General features: G+C 34.8%; 1 protein-coding gene across 2 annotated transcripts in view; it reads right to left on the reverse strand.

Moving 5' to 3' along the window:
• Positions 1 to 4,148: 4,148 nt before the first annotated feature.
• Positions 4,149 to 19,639, reverse strand: part of BMP5 (bone morphogenetic protein 5) — a 110,398-nt gene continuing 94,907 nt past the window's right edge. The window contains exons 5-7 of one of the 2 annotated variants that reach the window (XM_025890638.2): positions 9,606 to 9,682; positions 8,149 to 8,259; positions 4,149 to 4,750 (exon numbers count right to left, since the gene is read on the reverse strand). In XM_025890638.2, the coding sequence (XP_025746423.1) occupies positions 4,601 to 4,750; positions 8,149 to 8,259; positions 9,606 to 9,682 (338 nt within the window). In that variant the 3' untranslated portion in view covers positions 4,149 to 4,600. The remainder of the gene's footprint in view (positions 4,751 to 8,148; positions 8,260 to 9,605; positions 9,683 to 19,639) is intronic. The other variant, XM_025890639.2, reaches the window with a different exon arrangement.

Below are 19,639 nucleotides of genomic sequence, written 5' to 3' on the forward strand. Positions count from 1 at the left end.
TGATGTTATCTTAAATCCAATCTGGCACTAGTGATCTTTTCAGTCCATTTACATGTAATATTATGTGACTATGTATGGATTTACTTCTATCATTTTATTATATGCAATATTTCCCCTTTGCTATGTTTTTTAAAACCCTTTTCTTCTTTTTTATCTTGTTGAATCGACTGTATGTTACCACATTGCAATTATCCCTTCTACTGGTTTAGAAGAGGGCTCAGCAAAGTACCAACTGTGGGCCGAACCTCACCCACCACATTTTTTTTAAGTAAAATCTTATTGGAATATAGTTACACATATTAGGGTGCATATCGCCAATGGCGGCTCTCCTGCTCCCACAACAGAGTTGAGTAGTTGGGACAGAAACCCCAAGCCTAAAATATTTATTATCCATCTTTTATAGAAAAATGTTGTCAACCCTGATTTAAAATATACACACTACTTTGTATTCTGAAGTTAATGAGTTTAATTTAATCATCATTAAGTAAAATGTAAAACCTATTATTTCCAACCATCCACCTTCCATTGTATGTTGACACTATTCAACCTGATTTGACACTGTTTAATTCTCTTGATTTTTAAAACCACAATTATAAGACATTATTATTTATTTTAGGCTAGCCCCATGTCTCCCATCTTCTTGCTCATCGTTATTATATATATTTCCTTTGGGGGCTGTCTTTCTTCCTGAGGTAAAACCTTTAGCAGTGCCTTTGCCATTGATAATAAACTCTCTCTCAGTTTTACTTGCCTAAGAATGTTTTTATTTTGCCCTAATGTTTGGAATAGTTTTGCTAGATATAGAATTCCACATGACAGTTATTTTTCCTTAGCAGTCTGAAGATAGCCATTATATGTTGACTGACTTCCAAGTTGAGGAGCCAGGTCTGATAAAGAGGTCAGCTGTTAGCCCAAAAGTTGTCTCCAGTTTTCTGGAATACTGATTAAATGGACGTTAGAACTCCCTTTGATCCTCATATACTTTAAGTTCTCTGAAATTTCCCATTGTATTATATTTTTCTTTCTCCAAAGTCCTATTGGTTCACTTAAAATATTTTGTATTTGTGTTTTTATTCTCTCTTCTTTAAAACATATAAAAATATACTTATTTATAAGTGTGTGTATATATGTGGGTATATGTGAATTATTGAAGAAAGTATAAAGATACATAATCTAAGATATATTATTGGCCTTGTGGCTCAAGATAGAGAATTATTTCCCTAGTTTGGGCCTCTTCTGTAAGTATCTGCAGAAAAATAAACACAGTCCAACTTTTTAAGTAGGTTCTATTATATTTCACCACATAGTAGTAGCCACAGTGAACTGGGGAAAAAATACTGCTCACCTCACTAACCCCTCAGCTTAGGTTCTGTTTCCAAACTGGATGGGTCCAGGGACTGTTTATGCAGTATTTTGTCTCTCATCCTTCTATATATAATCTTCAGAAGCTGTAGTGCATCTACCCATTCTCTCCATTGTGTATATATGTTGACCTTTGAGGAATGATGGGAGACTAGTTGCCTCTGCAAAGTTGAAACTGAGATGCAAAGGTTAAGTTGCATGTTTTAAAACTTCTGAAATTTCTTTTTTTTTTTTTTAAAGACTATATCTGTTCCAGGTTCTTCTGTCTTTGAAAGACCCATGTTTCAAACAGGCTTTAACGAATATTACAACAGACATTGAGGTAATTTTGCAGAACCAACAAATATTACAACAGACATTGAGGTAATTTTGCAGAACCTTTGCTCTTTTTAAATTGCTAACTTGGATATAGTGTCACTTTTCTGCCTAAATAAGAATAAATACTGGCATTGATTGTTACTTTTCCTACTTTCTCCTCAATTATGATCTTAATCAAACTTGATAAAATACAGATGTATATATGTATACTTAGCAACATATATGTTTCATCAGCAAAGGCATCTTCACTTCTAACTTTAAAAAGTTCCAGGCTGAAAAAATAAAATAAAATAAAATGCAAAGGAGAAAACCTAGAACTGCCAATAATCTGAAATGGAAATTGGAGGTTAGATTGAGCACTTGACTGAGTAGTTATGAGATAGGGACTTGTTTTTTGGGAAAGAGGATTTCTTCTGCCTTGAACAGAACTGCATCAAAAACATTACTCATTGTAAATTTCTTGGAAGATGATATTTGCCAGACTGTATAGTAGCCAGTAGACTCTGGCTCAGTTTCGATGATGGTGACATAGGGATTATAGAATGACAGTTCTTGAGAAAAAAATAATTTTGGATTTTCTTTCTTGTGTTTTTCTTATTTCTTTAGTAAACTGTAGACGATTTATTTTTGCCTTAAAGAACTTGATATTTGTGATTTATGCCCTCTACTTTCAAAAAGAATTAGAGCGACTTTACAAAGCAAGATACATATAAAGCAAGAAATTTAAAAACAAACACACAAACAAAAAGCCAATACCTAACTAGCTAAAAAACCCTGAGTTGTTTGGACCCTGTTAAAATAGGCTACATTATTCTGGCTTCTGATAGTAGCTTAAGTATTACCAAAGTAATACTACAAATTTACTGTTATAGCTATTTGAGAATAATTTAACTGAGCATATGTGCATATATGTCATATATCTAGTCTGAAAAATTATGAAAATACTGATGCCAATTATCTCCTCTCAAGTGAAAAAGAACAAGTGAGATATTTTTCCATCCCTGTCATTTTTGCTATTTTAAAAATTTTTTTGTTGTTTGGGCAGATTAAGAAGTTAGTTAATTCACGGACAATTCATATTGTCCATTTAACAATGGATTATTTATTAAAAACACAAAAACCAGTTTTGGCAATTAAAAACAACATAAGGAATCATGTAATCCACCAACATTTTACATCTGATATTCCTAGAGTCTCAGCTTATAACATACTTACATTTTTGTATCCCTCTTAAATAAAAAGCCAAATCAATAGAAACTAACATCACAAGTTTAATATATTTTAAAATATAGAAATATATTTAAACAGCACATTTGAAGAATCATATAATAGACTTCGTTTCTTATTCTTACAATGGTACACTATTTATTTAAAAATATATTACTTAATGTACCCCCAATATAGTTATTATCAAATTTTCTTTGATAAACTCTATTTTAAAACAACATTGTAATATACCTGAATTACAAACAAAAACCATAATATTTTTGAAGCTATTTCTGATATAAGTTTTATTTAAAAGTCCAAAAAGGTGATTAATAAGTGGTGCTTTATGAATATTTTAGATGAGTTGTAAATAAGCTTAACCGTGGAGCCACCATAAATTGCAAGTAATCCATCTAAATGTCATTCTTCCGAAAGTTAATGTGCGTTAAAGAAGCCTTAGAAGGCAAAGAAAGAAAATAAATTAATTTCAGAGGGAAGAATACACATGCACATACACACAACAGAACCTTCCCATTTGGAATTATTTGTGCTTGGAGGAAGGTTTACAAAATCCCCTTACAAAATAAGGTTTTCATTGAGCTCGTTCTCAAAGATATGAAAAATGGATTTCAGCTGTTCTTTCGAAATGGCAATTCTGTCAAAGCCATTCTGGGATTTTTGGTAATTTCCTTCAATTTAGTTTCAGTGCTTTTCCTCTAAATAAAATCCCTTGCATCACATCAATCAGCAAACTCAGTTATAAAGGAGAGCTAAAGAAAATGGCTCTGTCGGCATCTTTGCTCGCTATGTTTTATGTATGCAGTGACTCTTGCCTGTGGGGAGGGAAGTAGAGTGCATGTAAATGTTTCTTTATTTTGGACTGTTTTTAAATCTGAAAAAAATCTGCAGCAGTAGTGTTCTAGATAATAGGCAGACATGATTTATTTGAGGTAAGAAGGTTGTACTACAATTTTTTAGTGTTAACTTGGAAAGTTATGGACACAGGCTCAAGCCTGTCTCCACAGAATTCCTGAAGCTTTGAGCGCTTTGCAAAATCTACAATACACAAGCCAAGAAGGAACATGCTCCCCAGTTACACCAATTCTGTTAAAGCAAACAGTTACAACGATTATGTGTAATCTTTCAGCTTCTATGTTCTGCCTACCGCTTATTTATTCAAATCCAGGTCAACATTTCACTTTATCTAATGAAGCAGAAACTCTGAAAGAAAAATTGTGTTTATCCAAGCATTTTTGTTTGGGTTTTTTTTTGTTTGTTTGTTTTTGTTTTATTTCTAAATAAATATCCTATCAGTCTTCACTGGCACAACGTAACCAAATGCATTCAATTTCCTTCACCAGTGATTAACATGCAAAGGAGTTCTGTCAATTTCAGAAAATTATATAAAAATCGTATCAGAAAAAATGTTGAAATGGAATTGAATTAGACTTAGCATATCCCATTGAAAGTTACACTGGGCTATCTATTGTGTGATAGATCTATAAAATAGATTTTATTGATAAGGCATCCACAAAGGAGAATATATACCTTTAAATAAATAAAAGTGACTATATACACAATATTGTACATAGGTACAGAGATGAAATGAGCCAGACTAATTGTATGAAATTCCCTTCTTGTCTGAAAGCATACTTTTTATTATAGTCATAAACCTTAATACAGAACTTTTTCTTGTTACCATTATTATTTAACATCAGTGGCAGCCACATGAGCGCACTACCATATTTCTGTATTTTTTCAAAATGACATTGGAGCTGTCATCAAAGTACAGCACAGAGATGGCATTTAATTTGGTTGGAGCACAACAAGGCTTTGGTACGTGGTCAGGAAACATCAGATGAACCTGGGAAAGAAACACATGTTTTGTTTTTTTAAGAAACAAGATAGACATTTTGTCTACAGCTTTCAAATAATATTCTTGTTTTGTCACACTATCAGGCACACCCTTAAGCTATCACTCTTCTACTTACGTTCAATGGCTGAGTTGGGGGTTGGGGACTGGTAGTGAAGGATGTATTTTTAAGCATTAACACCTAGAGTCAACTCACCAGTTCTAATTATGTGTTGGGGCCTTAAAAAATATTCTACCAAGTAAGGAAAACTCCTTCTATGGAATATTCAGTGGAAATTTTCCTGGGGGAAAGAACATGGCAACTAGGACTGAGTTGCTTTTGGTTAGAACAATTACTTCTATCTACTTCATGAGAAATATAGAAGTTGTAAATGCAAATCAATGAAGGGACACAATTAGACTGTAGAAAGATTTGAATCTAAGAATTATTTTTTAAAGGACAATTAAACAATAAATCATAAAAGTTACACCAACTCTTAATTTTCCACAGTAAAGGAAACATAAAAATCACAGCAAAGTGAACTCCAGGTATAATCCAAAACTCGTTTTAAAGCAATGATTTCAACTCTTCTCTACAGAATTTTTTACCAGACTGGCTGGAGTTTAATATCCTTTTACTTTCCTTCTCCCCTTGACAAGTGCCAAAAAGCACGTTCGGCTAAATCAGAAGCAAGGAGCCTCGATATTTTACAAAATGAGTATCGCTCTCTTCCAAAGCCTCTAAAGGTAGATGTACACTGAAAGTGAAATGCTTCAGCAAACGGTTTATTCTCATTTTGACCAGACTGGCAGTCTGCCTATGATTTGCGATCATTGAGCAAGGTGCCAGAACATGGTTCCCCCTTTCCCACCCACCTACCCTGGCCCTTCCCCCAAAGGAGTTTATGGGAAGTCCCACTGATGAGTCCTAAGGGATCCACAAAAAGCCTCTCAGAGTTTTGGCTGCACAGTGTCCTGGCTGAAATGATATAGGAGCCCTGCATGTGGACAGAAACAGCAGGAAAAATGAGGTGATCTGACATGAACTTGAAATTTCCTAAGACCTCACAAAACTAAAAGTTGGATAGTTTCTACAAATTTCAGATGCAGCTTGTGTCCCTCATCAGCTTGATTTTCTATGACCTACACATACATGATTGATAACCCCTTGTTTCAATGACCTTGGCAGCTTCGCAAAGCAATCGTTCTGAAAAAAAAAAAATGGATTGTTCTTGAATGGTTTCTCAAACATATTAGTCACAAATATGCTTTCCTTTAGCAACAAACATGCCTGTCTTCTTGTTTCATGTCCTTCACAGAACAAACGTACAGAGTGCACAATGCCAGGAAAAAAAAAAAAAAATCAAACTTCCCATGTATGCTTCAAGTTTTGCAATGACGTATGTCCTATATCCCAGGACAGTGAGGCAGAGCAGGGTCTTGTTCCAAGTCCCCATCAGATTTTTTTTTTTTTTAATGTTTGTTTTTTGACACTGCCTTCTAGACTACAGCCCTAAAAGCTGACAATACGTGGTTATATATTCATAAGAAAAAAGAAAAAGAAAAATGAGAGGGAGAGTATTTTGACAGAGTTTTTTCAATAATTAAGCATTGCTTAGCCTGACGCAACCTTTGATACATTAGATACATATTCAATGAAGCAGCAGTCTGCTTTCTGAGTCATTGAGATGACAATATAAGGAGGCAAAGAATTTTCTGAGATATTAAGTGTCATTACTCTATAAACTAAGAGTGGCTGTGGCTTTGACCCTACGGAAAGACGGTGACCCTGGCTATTCTTCCAAGGCTTGAAACAGCCGCATTTCTCTTTCTGTGATTGCCTTTTGGGTCATCATGAATTCCCACAGGGCAAGGATAGATGGCTAGGGTTCACAGAGATTCTTTTTACTGGAAGAAGTTGGGAATACAACACACCCATCCTTGAAAAGCTCCCCATCCCTCAGAAATGAGATCCTGTATCAAGAAGTACTTCTATTTATAGATATAGCAAAGATGAAAGCATAACAAATCTTAAAATTGCCCCAGGAATTTCCTCTATACTTTGCATATGGCACAGAAGTAGGCAATCTCATTGGTCAAGAATAAAAAGAATATTTATAAATGACCGCCTTTCAAAATATGCATTGTTTTATCTCTCTGTTTCTCTTTACTCCAAAGTTATTTCCAAAGTTTTTGACAACACCCACGCTCTAGTGCCATAGATGTGCATCTTTGGTGTCTAACTCTTTTCCAGTACCTATGATGTCCAGACCAGAAAACATCAAGTCATTCAAGGATTTCATCTGTCAATTTATATATACCATTCTTTATTCAGAAGAAAACTGGGATAGTCTTTCCATCAGCTTTAAATTTTAAATTAATTCTGAAAAAAAAAACCTCAAGAGTCAACTCACAAATTCTAATAGTTTCGTTTTTTTGTTGATCATAAACAAGACTTACGCACAAAGATAGATTATTTTTTTCCTTATGGCTACTGCTCTCCTACTGCCATCCACCGAATAGCTACTTCTGTTACTAAGTCTTGAATCTCAAACAATTGATCCTCTTCCTTCTATCTCGATGACATATAGTTAAAATGTCCATATTAACCGAAACATTAATTCAGAATTTTATCACATGGTCTATTGCACCTTCTAGGAGCCTCTCACTCGTCTTCCAGAGATTGTACCTCTGCCAAAGCAGTAAGTCACACACCATAAGGCAGGTATGTCAGACTCTCAAGAGCTTTCATGAGCTCATTAGATACAGTACAACCATTTAGAGACCACAAAATCAACATTTCATTATTGTTTTCACAAAAATAAGCCCAGGTTATTAGAGATTAAATCACTGCTAAATTCCTGAATGAGGAAAGGAAAAAATGAAGATGAAATTCTACCTTAAAGATTATAAAAAACATAAGGATCATGAAATAGAAATGAATCTTCTACTTATTTATATTCTACTTGAAGTTTCATAATACTAAAGTATGTTGTGGAACATTCTTAAATAATTAGAGTAAAAGCCCTCAGATGAAATTCAGTAAGGCTATTATTCAATGCTTTTGCAATGATTACTAATGAATTGCTAGGTTAGAAATAGCCCTTGGGAACCTGTGTGGTTATTCATATTGCATAGTGAAGAAATCAGTACAGAGTGACCACTTCATGTGGTTACTCCAATTTTCCTAGCTGAATCCTTCCCCATTCTGGAATCAGGACTATTCTTTAAACCAGCTTGAATTTCCTGATTATACCCACAATTGTTACTTTGACTCTAAAAAGTACCAAGAGAGTTTTAAAGAAAAAAATAATGCATTTATAGCTATAAATGTATGCTTTACTTTAAAATAATGTCTATGTGATGCTTGCATCATAAACCATTTTCAATTCTACAAAGACAAAGCATACCAGAGTCTGAACTATAGCATGGTTGGTGGCATTCATGTGAGCATTGAGTGGAAAAGAACATTCTCCATCACAATAAAATGCAGCATATCCTTCTGGTGCTATAATCCAGTCCTAGAACGCACACACACACACAAACAAAAAAAAAAAAAAAAAGAAAGAAAGAAAAAGAAAAAGAATAAAAGAAATCACCAAAATAAGAATAAAGTAATTCTTAAATAATACCCATATTTAGTCTGGCTAGGTTTCTCTTCTTCATCCAACAATTATTCTAACAAGACAGCTACCCTCAAGCCCTTAATTTATTTTTAAGTTGAAGTTTACAACACAAGTATAAATATTTTCACAAGAAATTGCCCTCTGTAATTTCTCCCAAGAGGTTGCTATGTAGGATATTCATAGTATGCATTAATTCATGTATTCATGAATAAAACCATAATCATTAAATAGCATTGTAAATATTGTTTAAACAGGAAATGATGAACTCTGGAAAGTTCAAGTTAACCAGAAAGGAAAATAAGAATAAACTTAATTGAGATAATTCCCATTACTTCTTAATAACTCATTCCTGGTTTTAGAAGCCTGACAACCTCCGAAAGCTTTAATATTTGTTCCTTTTACTGTTTTTCTTTCCATTCACGTGTTAACTTTATAGTCTCTTTAGATGAAATGAATTGGAGCAAATTCTTGAGAACTGCACATGAAATTTTGGGGGAAGCCAAAAAATGGGCATATGGAATGGTTGTCCTGATTTTTTTTTCCCCAAGAAGTAAAACTCGGTCCAAATGTAAACTTATTGAATGAATTGTGTTGAAAGTTTATCAAAGTTTTAAAATGCTTACATTTTAATATTACTTTTCAATGAGATAGCCCAAATTCAATTCTGCGAATCCATTGTAATAGGATAATATAATCTAAAGACTTCAATTTAAAGTACCAATACATAAAGACATTAAAAACTATTTTGATTAAATGCTCCTCCTCACCCTGTTTGGGAAGCATATGGAAAAGACAGCAATAAAACTTTTAGGTTCGGGGAAAATTTTTTTTTTCTGTAGTTCTACTTTATAACAGACATTATAGTCCAGGAGTCTATTTCCTAGCCCTAGAGTTTGAGACCTTGGGGGGCAAATGGAATTGCTCAAGTTAATCTGAAAAACTGGTATTAAAATTAAAACTTTGGGATATTTAAACAACAGCACCTTTTCCCACTTTCTAAATATCATAGGATTACGTTTCTTCTTCAGCATAGTTGTTTTTTACTGTAAACCCTAATAATAATGTTTCAATGGTGGGAGGATAATGGGGAAATAAAAATGATGTGGATAACCCATATACCGAACAGTTATGTCAAAAATAATTGGTTCGTGTATTGGAAAAATTACTAACAAAGATTACGAGTAACTCCGGCTTTATCATAAAAGAGAAAAGAAACGCCTAAGTTGACTGATCATTCTTACCTGCCATCCCAGATCCCGGAAACTCACATAGAGTTCATGCTTCTTACAGGCTTGTTTTTGTTCACTGGTATTATAATCTGAAGATAAAAATCAGATTTTAAACAAATGGCAGCTTATCAGTATCCTATTATTTCTTTTGTGAGATCACTGATAAAATTAAAAAGAACCTGTACGCGATGTCGTAAAATATGAACTTGAATCTTAAAGCTAGAGCCACTTAACTAACCATGTGAACTGTAGGCAAATCACTTGTCCGGAGTTTCTTCTTCTGTAAAATGGAGTAATACCATTTACCTTGTGAGGTTCTGACAAGAATTTGGTTAGACTACCTGTTTTATGGTGCACAATCTGATGCCTGCCATTCATTAAGTACTAGCTGCTCAATGAATGCTCATTTATTAATTAACTCACACTATAGTGGTATTTAATATATTTACATATATTAAATATTCATGCAATATTTTTTAACATCTTCCATGAGGCAAACACTGGGAAAGTACCAACTGGGATCTTACAGAGTTGATTTTATTTTAATAAATATATTAAAGTCAGAATACTCGAAGTTGAACTTTTGATTCTTCCCCCAAAACCTGTCCAACATGTAGACCCTTCCATTTTTGACTGATGGCAGCTTTCCCAGCAAAGACAGAGAAACAGAAATAGAGAGAGAGAAAGCCAAAATATGCTGTTTTTTCCTCTTACTCTCACATCCAATCTATCAAGAAATCCTACACATTCTACCTTCAAATAGGTCCAAAACCACCTACTCTTACCACCTCCATGACTATTCCTGGTCCAAGCTGCCATCATCTTTCACCTGAATCACTGCAACCTTCTCATTGCTAATTCTCCTTGTTTCTGCCCTTGCTCATCTACAACAAAGCCATCAGGTAGACCTTCTAACAAGTAACTCAAATTATATCACTGCCCACCAAGAAGTCCCACTGGGTTTCCCTGTATCACTAAGAATGAAATACCCTCTGTGGTTTACAAGGCCCTATCTGATTTGACCCCATTACCTCTTTGACTCATTTCCCACTACTCTTCCTCCCCTTCATTCCATTCTGCCCGGGACCCCTCCTTGCTGTTTTCAATCCAGCTCAGCTTCCTCCCACCCTCACTCTTCCCTCTCCCTGAAATGTTTTCCCTTGGATATATACACATAGCTAACGCCTATAGCTTTTTCAACGTTTCATTAAAGCATCATCTTGTCAATGAATCCTTCACTAACTACCCTATTTAAGATTGCAACTCCCACTAAGGTATTCCTGATCTCCCTTACCTTGCTCTTATTTTTTTTTCCATTTCATTTATTTTTTAATAGGCCAACCCTTTCACTCATTTATTATGTGCATTGCTTCTTATCTGTTTCCACCCCCTAGAGTGTCAGCACTACAAGGTCAAAAATCTCAGTTGGTTCTGTTTGGTTTACTGATATGTCCCAAGTTTCAGAAACAGTCTCTAACACACAGTAGGTACTCAATAAATATTTAAGGAATTAACAAATGAATTCCTCAGTGTGTTCCACAAATGACTAGAAGGAAAGGAAACACATTATTTCCTTTACATATTTTAGAATATAATCTGAAAAATCCATAACCTTTTATAATTGTTTAAAAGAATTAAGGCTTGGGTTGCCTGGGTGGCACAGTGGGTTAAGCGCCCAACTCGTGGTTCAGCTCAGGTGGTGATCTCAGGGTCATGAATTCGAGGCCCGCGTCAGGCTCTGTGCTGAGTGTGCAGCCTGCTTAAAATTCTCTCTCTTCCTCTCCCTCTGCCCCTCCACCAGCCTCTTGCTCGCTCTTAAAAAAAAGAATTAAGGATTAAAGGAGAGCCTCAGTATTGCATCTGGACTAAAGTAATACCAAAGAAACACAGCGCTTTATAGAAAATCTCTGTTGTCTTCTTTGGCATTTGTTCACACTTTATACAAATAGCATTCTAAAAGCTAACCCATTTTTATTATTTCCAATACGAAATACAAAAGAGGAAAAAATATAGGGTTAGGGAGCAAAATAACTTATCCTCAAAGAAGACAGCTAATTTTTTCTTCTAGGAATAATTGCTACATTCACTCTGACAGTCATCTCTCTCAAATCAATGTAGGAGTTTACTCGGCAGAGTAGTGTGTCCTAAGATGTCACCTTCCAGCTTAATTATCCTCAGCCTCTAATGAAAATGTAGGCACATCAAAAATCCATGGAGCCTGTCTTAGAGGGTCTTGTCATCCACCTCTCACAGCTACTTCACGTAACTCTTTATTTAATTTCTGCCTAGAGCAAAATAATGATTAAATATTGAACTCAGACTTTTTTACTTCTAGGTCAGAGTTATTCCTGCTGTGCAATTAGCTTTATTAAAACAAATTAAGTATGTAGATAATGATGGAAAATGGAGAAAGAGAATTTATTTGGAATGTGGCACTCTTATTCCTTGGGTAAACTTTTTCCCTGATCAGAATGGCACAAGGAGTTAATTTCGTCCAGGCAATGGACAAGCACATGGTAACACTAAGTACAATAACATTAAATGGATAAGTTCTCTGTATCATTTTTAGGGAAAAGAAATTTTTGATTCTGGTGTTAGTTTGATTACGTAAACTTTTTGAAATTTAGAGGGAAAAAAGTCAGCTATGCATTAGACCAGGGGTCAGGAAACTTTTTTTTTTTTTAAGATAGTATTGTCTATCTTATTGTCTTAGATAGTATATGTCTAAGGAGTCTTCTTCCCTTGCAATGACTCAACTTTGCCACTACAGCATGAAAGCAGTCATAGACTACGTAAATGGATGGATATGGCTATATTCCAATAAAACTTTACTTCCGGATGCTAAAATTTGAATTTCATATGATTTCTACGGAAAACAAAATGTTATTCTTCCTCTGAGTCTTTTTCAAACATTTAAAAATGTAAAAACCATTCTTAGCAACTGGGTTATACAAACACAGGCCACCGGGCCTTGTTTCACCAGCCCCTGCACTAGACAATAATGGGAATATTTACTCATTCATCCTGTCTTAATTAAAAACACTGAATGTGAATAAAGACATTGTGGCCAATAACACATACAAGTATATGTGAAAAGCCATAAACTACGTATATGGTTACACGAATTCCATGTTTATAAAAAAAGAAAGTAAAACTTAAAATTCAAAATAGATCTGTTCCATCTATGCAGCTTTTCATACAGGCTAAGTGATGTATATAATGTAACATCACATAAAGGTAACGAGCAATGAAATTTATAACAGAATCTGATTCCAAGAATCTGATATCATAGAGCATTAGGACCATATGCTTATTCTGTCAGAAATAAAAATTAATGGATGAGTGAAATAAATGTTGTACCCAAACCAGCAAAGTCTGCAGTTAGGTTTTACTATAAATGGTTGGCAGAATAAACTGAAGGAGGAAGGGCAAGGAAATTAAATTTAGATCTCCAAAAAATAGTGATTGATAGCCCCTCGAAAATTAAAATGAAATGGACATGATGCTACCTACCATAGATTACCCTGCCCAGAAATGAAGAATTCTAACAGAAAATACTAAAATGTGCTGGTACTACAAGCACACTAGAAAAGCATGCTGACATTCCTCAACCATAATGCAGAGATTCCAAATGCAGCATTTCTTTGTTTTGTCTTTTAATGGTAACACTATTGGGAAACCAGGGCCAAAATATTGGAAGTATTGCTAAATACTTAACACAAACTTCTTTATGATCAATTTCTGCAAACAGTGCAAATTTAATGTTTTTCTTAAACTTTTAAGGAGTTAGTTTGTCTTAGAAAAAATTTGTGAAAAAAACATACATAGAGGTTAAAAAATCTGAACTCTACATGGGAGCTCAAAGGTCTGTCCACCAGTCCCTGAAAACAACCAACCAAATAAATAGACATGGGTTAGTTTAGCAATGAAGTAGGGGGAAAAAAATTTAAATCCAGACAACTCCATATACCAATATGGGTTTCATTTTTTATTGTTTAAATCTAATATTGGCTTAAGGGATGAAATGTAGATATATCTAGAAAAGAAAAGGAAAAAAAACCCAAAATAGAATTTAACATTTAAAACATGTCAAAAGCTTAAACAAGCCAAATATGATGAGATACTGTGTTTCAAAACAAAAGAAGTGTTAGCATTCTCATGCTCAGTTCCCAACAGAAAAAGGAGACAAAAGAAGTCAGCACCTAAGCATTGGGATTTTCGCTAATTTATAGAAAATGGAAATGGAAATGACGAATGAAGGTATAAGAGGTAAAGAAGCAGGAATAATGCTATAATAAACTATTTAATAATGTAAATTTTGATATGGCCCTGGGGGTAGAGAAACTCATGATAAACCCCAAACATGTTATAACAATCCCTTCAAAGATGAGGGATTTAAAAATGCTACTACTGGGGCGCCTGGGTGGCTCAGTCGTTAAGCATCTGCCTTCGGCTCAGGTCATGATCCCAGGGTCCTGGGATCGAGCCCCGCATCGGGCTCCCTGCTCAGCGGGAAGCCTGCTTCTCCCTCTCCCACTCCCCCTGCTTGTGTTCCCTCTCTTGCTGTGTCTCTCTCTGTCAAATAAACAAATAAAGTCTTAAAAAAATAAAATAAAAATGCTACTACTATTCTGTCTTAATCACCATCTTCCATATCCAGTGAATTCCTTGATTGAATTTATGCACAACCCACTAGGAATTACTGTTATTGCTTTGTGTAGGAATAACTGTATTTGTCTATATGTAGAAATGTCTGACACAGAGCAGATACCACAAAATAATAACTATCTGATACGTTTGCTTAACTCTGCTTAGCAAAGTGTCTACATGGATGATCCAGCTAATATCTTCATCTTTGAGCTTACCGACAAAAATCTGTCCACAAACCTGAGTTTCCAACTGCCTACCAGGCATTTCTAAATAAAAGCTTCCTGGATGCCTCCTAGTCACTATTTTTACTTCTGACCTTATACTCTTAAGATGCTCACTACTGGGTACCTGGGTGGCTCAGTCAGTTAAGTGGCTGCCTTTGGTTCAGGTCATGGTCCCAGGATCCTGGGATCGAGCCCCATATCGGGCTCCCTGCTTAGCAGTGATCCTGCTTCTCCCTCTGCTGCCGCTCCCCCAGCTGTGCTCTCTCTCTCTCAATTGTCAAATAGATGAATAAAATCTTTAAAAAAAAAAAATGCTCACTACTTTGGTTAACAGGATCACTTGTCATCTAGTGGCCCACGTAAGAACATTTGGTAAGTTTCTTGACTTTCTTTCTTTCTCCCTCATGTCCTACTTCAGATTGGTCCACAAAGCCCACTGACTGACTCATTTCTAGTCTAGATAACCTGTTAGAAACCCTTTGCTCTCTTGGGTACCTCATACTTCCTCAACATCCTCTTCCAGTAACTTTGTCCGAGGATAACAATTCACCCCTGCTCTCCCTCCTCCATCTCTGACCATAAGTCTCTGTCTCTTTTATGGAATTGCTTTTTCTCCTTGCCTATATTTAAAGGACTAATCCTCCCATGGGAGGCTTCATTCCTGATTTTTTTTTTTTTTACTTTATTTTCTATGGCACTGCCAAGTCCTATGCTTCATCTAAGCTCATATCCATATCTTTTTCCTATACCTTCCACTTACTCTTGACACTCCCAATCCAGAGTTCTGTCTCATCACTGCCTGCTGGCCCCACCCACATGCTTTGGTTTCCATCCCTTTCTCCAGTGTATAATCTTCACTGCTTGGAGTGTTGGATTAGATTCCTAATCATTATTTGGGCTTTCAGTTTCCTCCCTCGGCATCCCATCCTTCACTTGATGCCAAATTTAACTTTTTAAAATGCATATCTGATTATGGCACTCCTTTTTCCAATTGCCTACATGATGACACCACAGTTCCTTATTATTGCATACCTTAGTCTTTATAATTTGGTTCCTGCATACTTTTCTAGCTTTTCTCACACCTCTCCCACAAGAAAACTTGCATGCCCAGCTATTTAACATGGATACATAGCTTTGTAACTCACATCAGTCTAAAATGGCCTCACCCACCCTTCCATTTCTGGAAAATGTCTATTCTTTCTCATATAAACCTCTCAAGAAGTCTTCGGAGCCATACCTAGGTGCTGCTTCGGTGCTCTATCCTTCCTACTATTGAGTACCCTATACCTACTCTAATAGAATTGACCTCTTAATAATTACTAATGCTCATGTCTTTCCTATTGTCTGTGGGAGTGCTTTTTAAGAAGCAAGATCCTTAGCTATCCATCTTTTATCAGCATATAGTTAATATTGTGCTTATCACACAATGGATGCTCATTTAATATTGAATAAATCTATTTTACAGTAAATCATGCCCAGATATATTCTCTCTAGACAAAGACTTGACAACAGACACAATGCATTAATGTCTATTGACACATTTATTTTAGATTATCTAATTAATTGCTCAGGTAGATTCGTTAAAACCTCTGATGAGTTAAATTAGTTAAAACCTCTAATATCCTTCTTGCTTCTGAAGTCTCAAAGGCCAAGAAATTCCAAAGGTAAAGAAATACCAGGAGTATTGGTACTTTTTAGGAAGAGAGCTTCTACTTTTCTCTGATGTAATAGTCTGAACTATTTATGTACCAGTTCTGAAAAACCAAACCATATGAACTCATTTAAGAAGTAACAACAATAATGGCTAACACTAAATAAGCACCACTGTTCTTAGTTCTTTACACATATTAATTCATTTAATCCTCACAACTCATGTAATCTCATCCTAGGGGGCAGATAACTATTAACATTCTCACTTTACAGATGAAGACACAGAGGCAGAGAAAGGTGATATTTTGTCCAAGATTATCCAAATAGGAAGTGGTGGGCCCAGGATTAAATGACAAAATGATAAAGAGATGATAGATAAATAAATGTACAGGTAGATAATATAGACACCAAAATTGCTGTTTTAGGAGGGATTTCCCAAATTTTTGTGTGATTCAGGGCACAAATAACAGTTTTTAGTATTAATTATAATAGAAATCAAATGGATCAGAAACGTTCTCACATGTGCAGCCTTGTAAGATTTGCACTGCAGCCTTGATCTTGAGAGCCCCAATTTGGAAACAGCCAAAATGTCTTTTAAGAGTGCCATGACCAAATAAACTCTGATAGAAGCACTGTTGACTATATTGCAACCATTAAAGAGTGAGGTCACTCAATTTGAAAGATGGCGGAGACATATTTAAAAAAAAATCCATAAAACCAACTCTATTACATTCTGGAAAAGTAAAAACTATGAGGACAATAAAAAGATCAGTCATTGCTAAGGGGAGGGAGGAATGAATAGCCAGAGGGAGGAGGATTTTGAGGGCAGTGAAAGTACTCTGTATGATACCACAATGTCATTATACATGTCATTATACATTTGTCCAAACCCACAGAATGTACAACACCAAGAGTGAACCCTAATGTAAACTATGAACTTCAGACAATTATAGATTCATCCTTGTGATTCATCCTTGGTAAGAAAGTCACCATTCTGATGAGTAATGTTGATAATGGGGGAGGCTAAGCATTGTGGGGCAGGGGTATATGGGAAATCTTTGTACCTTCCTCTCAATTTTGTTGTGAACCTAAAATTGCTCTAAAAAAGAGTCCTTAAAAATACATGAGATACATCATTTATGTAATTAAACACACATGATAAAAATATATTCTCCAAAAGAGATGTATATATATGGGGGAAAAGATTTGTAAGTATAGGTACCATGTTGATATAAGTGTATCGGAGTAACCTATCTCAAAAGGATTTAGGTGATCAAGAGAGAACTTTAGTATTATTGATGATGTGATTATCTTCAAATAATGAAAATATATATTAATTATATGATATAAAACATTCTAAAGAAATAATTATAATTAATTGTTCTTTCTGATTTTGATTAACATCTGTTTGTCCAAGTGGCATGAGTTTACGTTATATATATTAGGCAAAAGACACTACCTATCAGAGTTGAGGATAAGTAGAGAATGCTTCCATTTTAATGACTTTTTGAAAGACTTGGCCTAAGAAATCACCATGGTTTCAGGTAGGGCCACTAAGGATTGGATTCACTTTCAACAATCCCTAGTATCCAGCACACAATCAGCAATCTTTGCAAGCAGTTCTGCAGCGAACCAGGACTTGCCATTTGTCTTATTAATTCTTCCAAATTCTTAATACTCTCTTCTTTTCAGCACTCATATAGTCCTTAGAAAAGCATCTTGCTCTCAGTAGATTCTTTAAGACCTTATCAATCTAGTATGTAAAGCCTTTTTAAGCTAATGAAAAAATTAGCTATTACCTCCATTTCCTTTCCTCCACACCCAAATTCATATAAACATCCATTATGCTGCCTCCTCGTGAAAGAGGCAATATCTCACACAATATGTTTGCTCAACCTCTTTGCCAAAAATCTCAAGAGGAACAAAGAAGGACAGTTTCTGTTGAAAATCTGGGGGCAGTGTTTCTGTGTATATTCACCTGAAAGAGGAATTTAGTTTTTTTCCATTCAGCGGACACATTAATTTAACAAGTTCCTGTTTTGTGCTAGACATTGTTCTAGGCTTTTCCATAGGAGTATAGAAGAACAAAGGATCATTGAGAGTTGGAAGGCAAGACTCTTTGAAACAGGAAGGAAATTGGGTAAAGAAAGCAAGAATGACCTGGGTTTTAATTCTCCTGCACTAATTGAGACTTTCAACATTTGACACATGCTTTGCAGAAAAAAATGCAATCAGGCAAACATCTAATACAACTCTCTTCCCCCCCCATAGGCTTCTCTCTTAGCAGTGCAGTCTTCAAACAGTATTTTATTGTAAAGTCTTAGTACTATTACAGCATTTATTATTTATATTTGAATAATTTTAAAATTTCACTGGCATTTCAAGTTTCCTAAGTATCAAATTTTGTGTTTATATTAGCATTCCCTTTCCTTAAGCCCCTGTCTGTTAGGCCAAATCCTATGAGACTTTTTCCCCGTCTGCTTGATTACTACCTATTGAAAGGTTATGTCTCATAGACACAAACCAGCTACTTTCTTTCTTATTATCAAAATATGGACATGCTCCAAAACTATCTACCACATATTTCACAGAAATGGCTGCCAATGACAAACTTTTTAAAAAGAAAATATTGGTCTATATTAGAATAATTTTGTACTCTAAATGGTGTTAGGAAACTGGTGAAAAGTTACATGATTTCTGCTCCATGTGTTTTATTCATTTCTAGTTATAGAAGTACATTTGTTACTTGTGGTCAGAAAGAGAAGATAGAGTTCACCAATAGGGAAAAGGACTTTGATGATTTCAGTCTCTGGAACGTCTCTGCCACAGTCCTTATAAGCTCCAATAATAAGTATGCAACTTACACTTTTCCCTTTGTAATTTCCTCAAAAATTATTCACTATTCTATTCATGGTTTAACAAACCTTTTTCTTAATGCAGTCTGCTACATCAAATTAAAAACATTTCAAGCAATTTCAGAACCATTCTACATGAAAAGAAAAATATACAACTTTGACAGGCTAGTATTTACAAGGAAGAAAAGGTCTTAGAAAGTTATTTTTCTCCATCTTTCATATTAAGCAATTATAATTTTTGCCAAACTAAATATCTTGTGAAGATCTTTATAAAATAGCTTTGTAACAAGGCACTAATACCATGTTTTACTTTCAAGTGAAAAATATGGTTAAACCTATTTGTTGGGAAAACTATTTTAAAACATTACTCTATATATAGCGTGTAATTCAGTATAATGTGATTTCATATAGAAATCTTCCCATTTCTGTTACTAAATACATCAAATAGACTTCTATCTAACATGATTGTCCTGGTGCCCATATTTTAGGAAGAGTCCAATGAATTCCAGTTTAGTATTTTTGTTGAGAGTTCCAGGTGCAAAAAAAAAATATATATATATATATATAACTATTTTTTTGTTTTATTTATAATCATTCTTACCTAACACTCATACACATTTGAGTAATAAAAAAACTGCAGTATGATTTTTCAGTTTCAAGTGACTGG

This window comes from Callorhinus ursinus, unplaced genomic scaffold, assembly GCF_003265705.2.
Source record: "Callorhinus ursinus isolate GAN/ISIS: 27379988/994484 unplaced genomic scaffold, GSC_fseal_2.0 scaffold22, whole genome shotgun sequence".
Taxonomy (NCBI): domain Eukaryota; kingdom Metazoa; phylum Chordata; class Mammalia; order Carnivora; family Otariidae; genus Callorhinus; species Callorhinus ursinus.